The following is a 14,096-nucleotide window of genomic DNA, read 5'->3' as shown; positions in this document are numbered from 1 at the left end:
CAATGCGAATTGTTTTCTCTAGCTGCCACAGCGCCTGCCAAGTTACTCTGGGGTAATGCATCAGTTAATGATTTACCCATTCTTTACAGCTGATCAGGCAGACCCCTGCAAATTCATGGCATGTGATGAGTTTTCCGAATGCATAATGAATGAGTGGACAAAAGAGGCTGACTGCCTTTGTAAACCCGGCTACGCCAGCCAAGATGGGTTACCCTGCCGGAGCCTGTGCGAGCTGGAGCCTCATCTCTGCGTCAATGGTGGCAAATGTGAGTTGGTTCCAGGAAGAGGAGCTGTCTGCAGGTAAATAAATGGTGCTCAACATCAATTCTGTTAACAGACCACTGATATGCCTATTGCATGAAGAAGCAGGGCTGAGCGTACGCTTCTAAACAGCATAAATTATGCTAATAAGCCAAGACCTTAATATTCAGACACTTTAAGCTGCATTGCAATACCCTTCTTTGGTATAAGTAGTCTCAGTATGGATAAATGCATTGCTGCCTGTTAGTACACAAAGAACACGACGATCTAGATGTTCTTAGAAATGCTTTAGAAAAATTATTAGAAATTCAGCACCATTGGCAGAGACGATGAGTACGCAGCCATTCGTTCTTTTCAGATTTCCAAGATATCTTGGAAAAATGAAATAATTCATTGACATTTTCGCTATTGATTATGTAGTAGTATTTTAAGAAATTAAGTTTTTCTAAGTAAAAATTTTAAAGGAAAATTAAAAAGGAAATCTATATTCTTACAAACACACCTATGAACACTACTCTGACTCCAGACCACCCAATGAAGCATATGAAGGCTGAGGCTGCTTTCAGGGATTTCTGGGGAAAAAAAATAAATTAATTAATTTTAAAAAAATAAATAAAATAAAAAAATCAAAGATTAGCAGCTCCTTCTAACTGCAAACATATTCCATAAGGATTTTTACCTGAAATGATCTCAAGCCAATACTGAGAACTACCACAGCACTTGAGCATATTGATTCTCCTTTGAAAGTATCAAGTTTCATCTTATTGTAAGACTAGACTACCCAGAGCATATTATAAAACTGCACCCCAGACTGGCAGACACTACTTGACCAGCCATGTGTATAAGCAAAAGACAAATTACAATCTTTGTGCTTGTTTATTCTCTCTTGATGTTGACTTTACTAAGTTAGTGACACGTGTTTTAGTGTAGTTAGGATTAATGTCAAAAAATAAGACTACTGAGTAAATATTTGTGTTATCATTTCGCTGTTACAACAGAACTGCCATAATTCAGTTGCTGCAGTGGGCGTCACAGAAATTACTATAGAAGATTATATTGAATTCAGCACAGTTACTGCTAAATTCCTGACTTGAGGAGTCACAGTAGAGCAGCTGCAGTATTTTGTACTAGAAATCAGCCTGCGAGCTAAAGAGCTCCTCTTCAAAACTCTGCTCAAGTATTAGCAAAATAGCAAAGAATATAGCCTAACCACCCAAGACCAACACACTAAGAAAAATAACTCCTTTCCACTTCAGAAAAGCCTTGACTTGATGGACGCCAATAACCAAACCATCATTTAGAATGATAAAAGTATTAAAAATAATAAATAAAACTTTTTGTGAATTATAGAAAGTTACAAAGAAACTTACAAACAGTACTTTCTTTTTGTTTAACACTCAATATGATGAGTCTAGGAATATACTCTTTCCTCTATTATCAATCCTATTACGTTATACAGACACATAACAACTAATTGTATCAGGAATACTGTGCTTCTATTTAGTGGCAGATTTTCCTTTGTTTTCATTTGAGGTATTCTGTATTTTCTGCCTTCAAGTTCTGCATATTTTTCTCTTCCTCTCCCTGTTTTAGATGCCCTCTACCTAGACAGGAGTTTTACCAAGGACAGCGCTGTGCAAAACTTGCTCCAGAACCCACACAACCCTTCATTTTTAAACCTCTCATTCTTGGCTTACTAAGCCTTGTTTTTCTTTTCATCATTTTAATTCTTAAGTTTAGAAGAAAAAGCAAAAGAAATTCTAATTTGCAGTAAGCTGCTCACAATCTTTTTCATTTCAAAATATTCCTTTTTTAATTTTGCCATTTAAAATCTTACCTAAACAAACATGTTCTGCATTGTAGAAGTCCTACTCTCAACAGCTGCAATTCAGAAAGTGCTGTAAGGATTAATCCCGCTTTTGAACATGATGAACCTATAACTAGCTTTTGTCGTACGGCTTATAGTGTAAGTGCTCATGTCAGTTCCCCAGAGATCACTGATCCCGAAGCACTACACGAACTTGAAAACACAATTCAGCGTGGAGGTAAAATGCATGGAAATACTTTTCTTACCCCTCAACAAACAGCCCCCACCTAAAATAACAGGTCCATCTTAATGTATTAACCCTACAACTAAATCAAATTTGATTCTAACCTCTTGCTTGGCAATTTCAGAACTAAAAGCACTAATTCATTTATTTGCTTTCCACATTTACTGCTGTTCAGGTTTCATAACAGGATCATAGAACTGCTTTTCTTACAGCTTTCTTGCATGGCTTTGTTGGTCCATCCTGAGTGCTTTTTGTGATTTAGTGAAATAACTAATCTAGTGTTTTCTTGTTTTTCATTTTGTTTTGTTTTTCAATGGTTGTAGGTCACCAGACCAGTTTACAAAGCCAAGACTGACAATTTAGTCTCCAAAATTCTTCATTTCCGGCATCAGCCAGACAAAAATAAGGTTCGTAACTACTTTCAAGGGTTTTAAAATTCTGTTGAGTTTATTGTTTGTAAATGTCACCAGGAAGCCTCTTTGTACTAATTCCACACGAAGAAAAGCTCACTTTTCTTTGGAGGTTTGGTATGACAACAACAATCCCTTCTTAATTGCTTTTATGCAACCAAGTTCCATTCTGTATGCTCATTTGCTAATGCGCTACCCACTGAAACACATGAAGAAGGACTATCTGAAATGAAATAACAACACAAAATGCAAACTGAAGGGGAGGTTTTAATAGCAATAACAGATCAACTAAAAATAACTGGTACCTATTTAAGCTACATAAGAGTTTGAACAAGTAGGAATTCTAATTTGAGCAGAATACTGCTCATATCTCAGACATTCTTCCAAGTTTTGCAACTTGAAACCTCTTGTATCTCTGGGGAAAAAACAAGACAGAAAGAAGAAAAACTGAGTCAAGACATTCTCTAAAACTGCTGGACTGTCTCTTAATTCTGATGCATCCGAGTACGGTCTCTTGAAAAGTAGACAAAAAGCTTTTACTTTGCCATTTCTGGTTTTCTGAATCACAGCCCAATTAGGAACAAAGAGGTTTCACAATGGCTGTTGGTAGCCATTGTTACTGAGGGGAATCTCAGCGCGGGACTGCCCTGGCACTGGGTATAGGCCATGAGGGACAGGACACAGGGCTACACACATCTTTGGTCTGAGCCAGTACATCATTACATGAAGGAAGAAATAATTATACCATAGAAAAATACGTATTTTCACTGATCTTCATCAAAGAGAGGATTCCTGCCCAGGTCTGGTTTCTTCGGGTACTTCAGGTCACAGCTACAGACTGAGGTGACAAGTGGGGGGGACTGGGACACAGCAATAGAGATCAACGAGTCAGCAGGGAGCAGCAGTTCAGAAATGCTCAAGAATGAATTCGCTTCGCTGCTGATAACAAGCACACAGACATTTGCAAATAGAATTTTATACCCATTTCAGAAGAAATATGTCTGTGGGTAACTGTAGACCAATACACTTCCATACAATCAGAACTACTTAAAATTACTGCTTACAAAAGCATTAAATATTTCATGAGAGGAATAAAATGGCACATTTGTGGGAGAAAACCAGGACTGTGTCACTCTACACTCTATTTGAATTGTCGAAAGTACGTTGACAAAGTTCTTCTCTAGTTATGGAAATTAATTTAGTGAGAAGTGAGGCAACCACAAAATAGAAATGTTTTTTTAAAAACAAAATTAGGGGGGTTGCCCATTTTTCACCATTACTTAAGTTCAAAATGAGTGTTTAAATCAGAGCTCTTATGTTAAACACATTTTTAATGACTTGATAGCAGATGATGGAGGAAGAAAAATGTGTGTAGAACACAGCTTGCTTTAGCTGAAACTAAGAGCACCACTGCCATGTCACAATCTGGATAGATTCTTCGGGCTTGGGACTTTTGAAACAGAATAAGGCACTTGAATTGAATTTTCAGAAGGTGGATATCTAGAACTCTTAGGCCAAACTGAAAATTCCAGTCTTTCTCTTTTGCAATGACAGCAGTCGCAGCATTTTAGGATATATGATCTACAATAAGTACAGCTCTGTATTTAGAAAGGTGTATATGAAAATAAGCATAAAATTATAGCAGAAACTAAAATAACCTTCGATTGTCTGGTAAGCATGAAAAACATCTCCAGTTTAAAGGGTCACTATATGGAAAATGATCGCAGAAGTCAGAGTGGGATTTGTTTGGTTTGGTTTTTACCCAATTAGTCATCCAGGAATTAACAAATGTTTCATGTCAAGGTAAGGAAATTGCTCTTCTTTCTCTCTGAGCTCAGTAGAAAAAACAAGTTCTTGCAAGCAGCTGAAAACCACAGCTACCTCTCTACATGGTTAGGTCTCTGGGAACTTGGAGCATCTTACTCCACAAAGAGTACAATATGAGGAACAAAATGACTGTGGGAGTCACCTTTCTCTGGGCCAAAGCAGAGTGTGACAACAAGCCAGAATTTACACATTCAAGTGGATCAGCTCATTCAGATTGATTGTTCAAACAAGTCCACATCCAGCTGGTCTATGATGGTTTAGAGTCAAACATGTCAAAGTTCTCTAAAAACGATCCTGCTGATCTGAGCCTCTGCCACCTTCCTCACCTACACATATGGTCTCCACTCCTTTGAGATGAAAGCCTCATTCAAAATGCAACTTTTCTTTTGCAATATCGGCTGTCCCTGTTAGTGACTGTGCTGGACATTCTCCGTCCAGTGAAAAAGGTGCTGAAAAATAAAGCACATTGCTTTTCAGCTGTAAGGGTCTTGTGTCCGCTGTCTGTAAAGTCTGTTATTTTTCAGTTGATCGAATGGATGCTATTTGATAAACTTGTCATTTATTTGTGCTCCTATATGGCATTTAGGGTGAGAAGGCTGCTTTTTTCAAGACATTTTCTGGCAAAATTCAGTAATGGATCCAATCCTTGAAAATGAAAAGGATCTCATCTAAAGTGTCTTCACAAATGTTTCTAAGCTTGCAAAAGATGCCACCAAAAAATCAGTTTTAACAAACTTAAATAATAGAGGACCCAGAAATATCTGACACAAAATAGCCCAGAGGCATTGGAAATAAAGCATTGGCTAAGAGGACGGTGAAATTATTTCACAGTGTTTCCTAATCTAATAAGCATGGACAAAGACCGCTTCATTTGATGTAATTCAGATGAAGTCGTGGAAGTCATTATAGATTCTCCCTAAGAAATATATAAAATGCATCATTCTCTGCTCATTAAAACCAGTAACTGACACATAGCATTGTCCTTTGAAAAAATGAGTCTCAGCCACCAAGAAAGAAAATGGAAATTAAATTTGAGAAAACAAAGCCTGCAGTTTGTCTCATCCTCATGTCAGTCACTTGGATCATCAAACAAAGAGTATTTTGGATTAAAACAATATCACAATCCGAGTTAGCCTTTTAGAGCTCCCCCACCAATGACAGAGATTTAGTGTTTCATTACCAGAATCAAGGGGGAAAGACAACACAAAGATACCACACAAAGATGGAAATGTGGTGCTCTTAGTTCAAGAGTACCAGGCATCAGGTTTTACAAACGTCCAAGTTTGCATGGAACAGTTCCTGCTCCTCCACTGAAAACAATGCAGAGAGGCTGAACGTCCCAAAGATCATTTTATCCTAGGTCTGCTCTAATTATGAATCTTGTAGATACTTTCATTATGGCTTCTTTTGTAGCACAATGCATTTGAATTTACAGTCAAAATCACATTATTCAGATTCTGATGGTATCAGTGGTACTTTTTTGTTATTTCACACAGAAAACCAGAACTGTTATACCAGGGAGGGAAAATAGTAATTTTACTCTGAGCTCAATGACTTAGGATGTAAGAAATAAGTTCAGGATTAACTCAGTTCTCCTTACAATGAACTGGAGATTATCTCAACAGATTTTGGTGAGATCTTGCCTATTAGCAGCAGATAAATAATATATTTTCAAATTTAAAAATGCTTTTCAAATGTCTTATGAGAGTTTCTCTTACAGGTACTCAAAAAAGAAGGTCTGCATTATTCAAGACCGGACTTCAGGTTGATTATGCATATGAAAAAAAAAAAAGTCAAGGATGCCTAAAGATATCATATTTTAGCTCTAAAATCACTACAAATTAATCTAATTGTTTTATTAGAGAAAACCAGTATGACCAAGTTGACCAACTATTTGATCATGTCTAAAATTTGCCTCGTAAGAAGTCACCAGTGTTAAGATACATGTATTGAGTATCCAGTGTTTACACATCTTAACTGTATTTTTGTTTAAGAGCTGAGTGCTAGAAGTGGATTTTGCCAAGAAGTGGCTTTTTTCAATACTGTACGTCACAACCATTGTGGTAAAAAAAGTCAATGAAACTTTACTGCATTTCCATACCCTTTTATTAACTTTCCTTATGTACACTAATGTAAGTGGCAAACATGGAAATACGAGCGCTCATGGACCAAAGGCCACACTAAAAGCAACTGGGAACTTTTTCATTCTTTCCCTACAAAGCTCACATTGCTAATCAAACAGAAGTTCAGATTAATTTTTGTAATGGTTTCTATATCAGATTCCTGGTTTTCTGTTAATACACACACGATGTATACATATGTACATACACATTTCACCGCTTAATTTCTAGCGACAGTTAAACTGCCAGGTTATCCTAAGACTTCAACCTTTTTGCTGAGGCACAGTACCTGCAGCTTCATCTTTTCAGAATGTGAGATTTATACTCACAAGCACCCTCCCAGTAGCACGTAGATTACGGAGTCGCACATAAGCACATACACTTTAAAGTCAGTATACACACGCATAATTTTGAGAGCTTACTATTAGTTTTTGTAGAAGAAAAATAAGCAGACAACAGGTGGCCATTAAGTATTTTAGAGACTTAATAATTTGTGCTCTATGGATCCACAATCCTGATTCACGTATGAGCATTACTTTACCTTGGATATATTTTTCTTGAGTATATATATATATATATATGCTGCACCAGTGTTGTATAATATTCGGGCACTGTTTGCTGCTTGGTGCATACCAGAAGTTGTACTTACAGCTCAAACTGAGCTTCTGCAAAGTTCATGACTCTACTGGATGACGGCTCCTCATTCAGGTCCGAAACTTTCACATATTCAGCATAGTACCTGACTTTAGGGACAATTCCTTTTACTTCGCACGACACAGCTACCACAGCAAACTTTAGTTTACCTTATTATGTACACTCAAAAGAACTGTTTACGAACTCCAAACAATTAACTGCACAAATTTGCCTGCAAAACCACCAAAACTGGTGATGGTGTACAAATGAAGGCAATGCACCAAGAATACAATGTTGAGCTTCTAAAGGTGAAATAGGATTTTTACTTACTTTAACTAGGAAAGAAAAAAAAAAAAGGAAACCTAAGATGTGGTTTTACACAATAACACTTCAGAATAAAACTCTACTTTAAAGATACTTCTTGCAGGGCACTGGAAGCCATCCCTGCTAACAAATGTTAGCTTTTCACTACTGCTCACGTAAGTTAAGAATGCATTAAGAATGCTGAAAGCATTCCATTTTTTTTTCCATTACAAATGTATTTTTGTATGTGTTTAGTATATTTCAATTCATACTAGTTATCGCTAGCCAGATTATAAGTGATTGTAAAATGTGTATTTTAACAATGATTATTCATGACTGTATTTATCACTCTCAACTATTAATTACCAAATATATTTGCTGGATGTAAGCCTTTTGTATTTCAATAAAATATAATAAAACTACTTGAAAAATTTCACAAGGAAGTGAATTGGTATTTAATCTCACACTAAAAGACATCGCATTATCTTGAAACTGAAGTAAAGCTACAGTTGAAGATAAAGGCCATAAAGAAACAAAATTATATCTGCTCGATATCAAAGTCTGAACCACTTCTTAAATTAAAAGAATACCACTCTGATTTTGCCCTTAAAACAGGAAAGTTTGATAACGCTTTTTTAAAAAAAGAAAATAATGAAAGCAACACCAGACCCCCCACCCCAAACACACAGCTTTTACTGCAGCATAGAAACTCAAAGCCTTAGTGGTTTCACTATCCACCATCATGGTAGCCAAAGAAAAAGATGCAAATAATACATGGCACAGCAAATGATAAATATATTGGAAGTGATAGCAATAAAGGTTAAAAAAATAGTAATAAAAGTTAAAAGATAATTACTTCAACAAATAGTGAGAAATGAGGTATGAGACTTAAGATAATAAAATGAGAATTTTTTAATATCAGAATGGTATTTTAGAGGAACACTTACCTTAGAAAGTAAAGACAAAATATTTGCTAGAGTAGCTTTAAGCACCATAGAAGCATCAGGCAGTTTGAGCACAGAAATCCTTTTATCCTTCTCGTAACTTAATTTACCCTTACTATGCTTTAATATTTAAAGACAAAATGGTGAGAGATACAACTGAGATTTCAACATGGAATGTATTTATTTGTTTTACTTTTCAGTACAGTATTAGGAGGTCATTTAAATACTTTAAATACAGATTTTGGAGAGAAAAAAAACCAGAGGATTCAACTAGATAAACAATCTTATCAGTGGATGAAAAACAAGTATTTAATGACCTTGTGATATTTGAAGTAGCATTCTCTAAACAATCCATATTCCTGGGTCACCTAGTCAGGAACGTGGCCTGGCATGGTGATTCTCTTCCTCTCCTTTGTTTTCTGGAGTGTTTCATGCAGAAGATCTCAGCTATAACACGCAGCTTCACGGAGAGGCAAGAAGAAATTTTTTTTTTTTTAATCAAACACACAGAACCAAGCCAACATGTTTATCATTTGCCTTAAATAAATTACATTTTTCTCTATAACCACAGATCAAGAGGGCATTAGCTAATACTACAATCCTACAGATCAACCCCTTCCTGCCCTTTTTTATTTCCCCTCCAAATTGACCAACAGTATAATTGTCTGATACAGTAGATGGGACATCAGAAACAATAGGTCAGCAGCTGAATATTGCCTGATGTTAAAAAAAAAAATCTGAAATGAATTGAAAATTAATTTTGTTGGACAACAAGATCAGTAAAACAAAAAGCAGATGCTTTTGGTGCAGAGGGAAAAAAAAAAGCACGGTACTGTGCAAACTAGAATACTCTGACTTTTGGAATGTGTCTTCTGCTTGCCTCAGGCACACTGCTGGAGCAATGCAGAGAGGTGGGAACATCTCATTTGAGAACATCCAGCCACCAGTTCCTCTTCCGCTATTTCAAAGTCATTATTATTTTCCTGATAGCTCATATTAGTTAGTCACTCAGTTAAGAAAAATTCCTACACACTCCATTCTGAAAAATAAATTTTCTTTCTGATGCCAGTCAAGGAAATCTTGGCATAATTAAATGAACAGACTGGAAAAAAACAGTTATTTTTATTTAAGTTTCCCACAAGTATGTTTACATATATATACACTAAAATATTTAAGCATATATATGTGTATATACATACACAAACATACTTAAGCATTGAGGTTCTTTGCTTACCATGTTCAGTCTCATAAGATCCATATATATATATATATATATATATATATATATGAACTGAGATTGAATGTGTTAAGTCAAGAAGTTAAATGTGGATAGCAACAAATATAGGGCAGGGCATCTCAGCCCTTTCAGTTCAGTGATTTTTCTTCCTTGTATCGCATGAACGATCACAGGTCCCTGCAGTGCCAAGTTCCTGGAGACTGGGAGTTCTGAAACTTTGGTTCCAATTCAGTAACACATTAAACCAGTAATCTAAATTCCATAAGCAGCACCTTTAAACTCACGCAACACTGTACAGGTTTGTGCACGACCTGCTAGCCAGCAGCCTGATGCGCTTCTCCTCTCATCTTTCAGCCAAAAATTACTGCTTCAGGGAAGAATTTGTTTGGGTAGAATGAAAACATTTTCTCATTTGCAACGACATGACCAGGAAGCAGAGCGGGTACACAGTGGGCACTGAGATTCCCTGATGCAGCGATGCATACGGAGTTAATGTGTTACTCAAATGTCTCCACATGTATTACAGTACAGAGTACATTTAAAACAAGCAGACCATGGCAGGCAAGCACAATCTCAGGTCAGCAAGGATGTATGTATTTTGCACCACGAGATTTCTTTGTGCTATAGAACTGTACCTCTTGGAAGTTATTAATTAAGTATATTTCTGCATTTAAAAACTAAGTTTCCAAGAGGTTTCAGACTGAGTAAACAACAAGGAAATTATTTTATAATGTAAGCAAGCTTAAAAAGCAAGACTTCATTTCTAAATCAGCTCGAATAAGTAACTGGACATCAAGCTAATTAAATTTTGAGTTTCTATCAGAGAGATAATAAATAATCAACTTTAATTTGTTGAAATAATGGCCAGCATTGTGAAACAGTGTTCACATAAGTGAACAAGATGCATCTTAAAACTGTATGAAATTAGTAATTCCCACCCACAAAAACTCCCAAAGCAAACTGCAAACCAAGGGAACTGTTACAAGCTGTGAAACTTGACAAAGGAGATTAAAATAAAGCTCAGTGTCCGAATCACTATGATATTCCAGTATAATAAAAATTGTAGCTATTTCATCAGCACATAGCATTAAGATGACACGTTATTGGACCAAATTTTTATACAATCTAACAAAAGGTACAGACCTTGTGCATCTCATTAAAATTCAAAGAAACAGGATGTCTGAGGCTCACGCCTCAATATTCAGTTAAGTTTTTCTGCCACCAAAAAGCTGAACATATTTCCCTTATGCTATCCTTAATCTTACATGCCTCCAGTCACAAATCTTGGACAATTTTGCATAATATATCGAAATCACGCTACCTGGATAAACAAACTGTCCAAGAATTCCTAATGGAAATATGGTCAGAAAAATAAAAGTCTGAAGAAATTTGTACTTAAAGAGAAAAAAGAAGAAACAACTAAGAGAGAAGCGGTGTAAGCCCTAATGAGCAGTGCATTCTTTGAGTACCTCCAATATTACACATTATTGACACCTATGAACGCTCTTCTCAGAATGTACAGAAAACCATTTCTCTTAAACCAAGACAGAGAATGCATTAAATAGGAATTTATGGGTCTCAAGTTTGGGAGGATTTCCCATCAGTTTCTGAAAATGTCAGTAATTATAGACACTAACCAGTCTTCAAATCAGGACATAAAATGTCTCCAATTATTTAAAAGTACACTACAACTTCTCTGGAACAGAAGTCAAAGCTAAGGCCTCATAATTCCAGTTGTACAAAACAGCATATTGTCTTTACTAAGCCATCACTGGAAGCCAACTATTCAGTGTTTTAAAGAGGGGATTTTATAAAAAGGTGATTGCAATGCAGTTCTTTGTAATAATGTACCCATGTACAGGCAGTTTACTTAAAAGTGTAAAGAGTTATAACAGAAAATGTTAAAGAAAATGCAACATATAAACAAAATGCAACAAACTACACTGACTGAAATTTCTTCAAGGTCCTCATACCTGGTGAACTTCACTACACAAATTAAACATCATAAAGTACAAATTAACAAACCACATGATTAATAAAATCTGTTCACTTTATATTAAACATCTCTAACATGATTACAGAATGTTTACGTCCTCTGTTGCCCAGAGGAACTCTTCCCTTTGTATCACGGGCAAGGGTTCTCATCTCAAACGCTACTGTGCAAAATGACCATTTATTTCAATAGGCTCTGCAGCATTGCTGTCGCATACGTCGGACGAGCTTGTCTGCTTTCAATTGCGTTCTGAAGATACTGGATACCTCCACAACGCTCCCAAATTTCTTCAAACTGTCTCGGCAAAATTTCAGCACCTCGCTTGCGAGTTAAGCCAGTCTCTTCAAGGTTAAGCTCACACATATCCATATCATCCTTACCTGAAATGGTAAAGGGAAAAAGAAAAAAATATTTATAAAGCTTTTACATCATTCAAAGATCTCATTAACAAAGATCAGATCTTTGTTATTTAGATTTCCTCTAGCAAGCTCTGGTTTCTTAACAGATTTCAGAGCTTATGGGGAAATCAGTCCTCAGACACAGATTTTTTTTTTTTTTTAATTTGTTGTTGTTGTTAGACACATAGAGCGGAAAAGCAGTATCAGAATAAACTAGCGCCAGATGCTGCAACTGACAAAATTGTGCTTAAAAAGAGGGCAAAAAAGAACAAAGGAAAGAAACTGAAAAGATCAGCATCTTCAAATACTCTCCTGAAATCTACTACGGGATGACAACCGTATTTGTTTTACACATACTTGCAGTTTTACAGTGAACTGCCGATATTATTAAGTTTGTTTAAATGTAGCAAAGTGACTAAGAACTTGAGACTTTTGATCAAGCAGCAAGCATTCTTAATCTGTCAGCCTCCCATGCTAAACAAATATTGTTTAACAAATGGCACTGACACGGGGAATCCAATGAAATGATGAGTGCAGCTCATTTGCTATATTTTAATCTTATTTTTAATAGGTGATCCATTGAGTGTGGTATTGATGACAGCAATGCTACTTTCAGCTATGGGCTTTGACACTGAACAGGCTACAGTTGGTATAAGGAATTCTATTAAAAATAATTAGCAGAAAACAAAGGAACATTTGTTGCTAGTAAACCATCACTCTGAAGCTAAACAAATTGGTTATGGTCTTTGCCTCAGTCTCCATGTTAAATACAAAAACTCAAAACACAGAACTGTAAACAGTATTTCCCCAGTGTTTTCTCCCTCTTTCATTATCCTCCAGAAAAGGAGGATCATTTCATTACCAGATAAATCTCTACCTATCCATTGCCACATTTAGTTTTTATTTTACATGTTTAAGATTAAAAAGCTATTCTCCCATACTAGGCAGCAGAAATAAAAGCATCAGTTTGCTGTTGGCGCCATACTCTGGAAAGACAATATATCATATGCACAAATTGTTTTGCTACAAACTGCTGCAATTTTTCACAGCTAACTAAAACCCGATAAAATGATGAGTAGAACTTTCCCAAATAAATTGTGATGTTTTATCTTCACGCTGTCTCCAGTCCAGTGAATAATCTAAGGACACTTAATAACAAAACCATTTAAATTTGGATTCCCGCTATGATTTCTCAGATTAAAGTACATGTACAAAAGTAAAACGCATGACCAGTTATGTCTCCTCCATAACATTCAGCCACCATCAACAGCAGCCCCAAATCCTCAAATTCTGCCCAGACAAGAACAGCTGTTGAGAAAGAGAGGATACAACTTGGGAAACCTCTATCATCAGCTTCTTTTTAAAAAGTTATCAACTCCAAACCCTTTCAACAAGTGAATTTTGCTTTCAATACCAACCCGCTACAAGGAGAATGGGTGCCTTGTCAGGATGAAGTTCCATTTGTCGAGCGATCCACGGCCCATCAAAATGCGCGTACCACCAACCCTTCTTCTTGTTCTGGGGATCTTTGTATTGGTCCGCGGGACGGATGAAGGGAATGCGGAAGTAACGCTGTTGTCTGTTGATTTCAATCTCTTGTCTGGCTGGTAGCTGGGCAGTTGCATTCTGTTGAGCTATCATATGAAAAAAAAAAAACAACCCAAAAAACAAGCAAACAAAAAATAGAAAACAAAAAAGCCATATTATGACTTACTTGGATAATCAGCAAAGTAAAAACCAACCAAAACCCAAAAAAACCCCAAACAAATAAAACAAAACATCCCCCCAAAAACCAAACAACCCACCCCCCAAAACCTGAAAAATTCTGCCTGAATCTGAAATCTCAAACTCAAAAAGTGTTCCCGCCTCATATAATGTGCATTCTTTCAATCACTCCAGCTACAACACTGGTGCGGAGA

General features: G+C 36.3%; 2 protein-coding genes across 3 annotated transcripts in view; one reads left to right on the top strand and one right to left on the bottom strand.

Annotated features, from left to right (window-relative positions):
* Nucleotides 1–2,667, top strand: part of IMPG1 (interphotoreceptor matrix proteoglycan 1) — a 58,335-nt gene extending 55,668 nt beyond the window's left edge. The window contains exons 16-19 of the mRNA XM_065632664.1: nucleotides 90–300; nucleotides 1,855–2,031; nucleotides 2,125–2,306; nucleotides 2,636–2,667. Coding sequence (XP_065488736.1) covers nucleotides 90–300; nucleotides 1,855–2,031; nucleotides 2,125–2,306; nucleotides 2,636–2,667 — 602 coding nt within the window. The remainder of the gene's footprint in view (nucleotides 1–89; nucleotides 301–1,854; nucleotides 2,032–2,124; nucleotides 2,307–2,635) is intronic.
* A 6,087-nt stretch (nucleotides 2,668–8,754) lies between these two features.
* The window catches only part of MYO6 (myosin VI), a 119,950-nt gene continuing 114,608 nt past the window's right edge, over nucleotides 8,755–14,096 (bottom strand). For both annotated transcript variants that reach the window (XM_065631287.1, XM_065631288.1), the window contains 2 exons: nucleotides 13,596–13,811; nucleotides 8,755–12,159 (listed from right to left, as the gene is read on the bottom strand). In XM_065631287.1, the coding sequence (XP_065487359.1) occupies nucleotides 11,960–12,159; nucleotides 13,596–13,811 (416 nt within the window). In that variant the 3' untranslated portion in view covers nucleotides 8,755–11,959. The remainder of the gene's footprint in view (nucleotides 12,160–13,595; nucleotides 13,812–14,096) is intronic.

Source organism: Caloenas nicobarica, chromosome 3, assembly GCF_036013445.1.
Source record: "Caloenas nicobarica isolate bCalNic1 chromosome 3, bCalNic1.hap1, whole genome shotgun sequence".
In the NCBI taxonomy this organism is placed as follows: domain Eukaryota; kingdom Metazoa; phylum Chordata; class Aves; order Columbiformes; family Columbidae; genus Caloenas; species Caloenas nicobarica.
The sequence above is the reverse complement of the archived record's forward strand: the minus strand, read 5'-3'. Positions and strand labels throughout refer to the sequence as shown.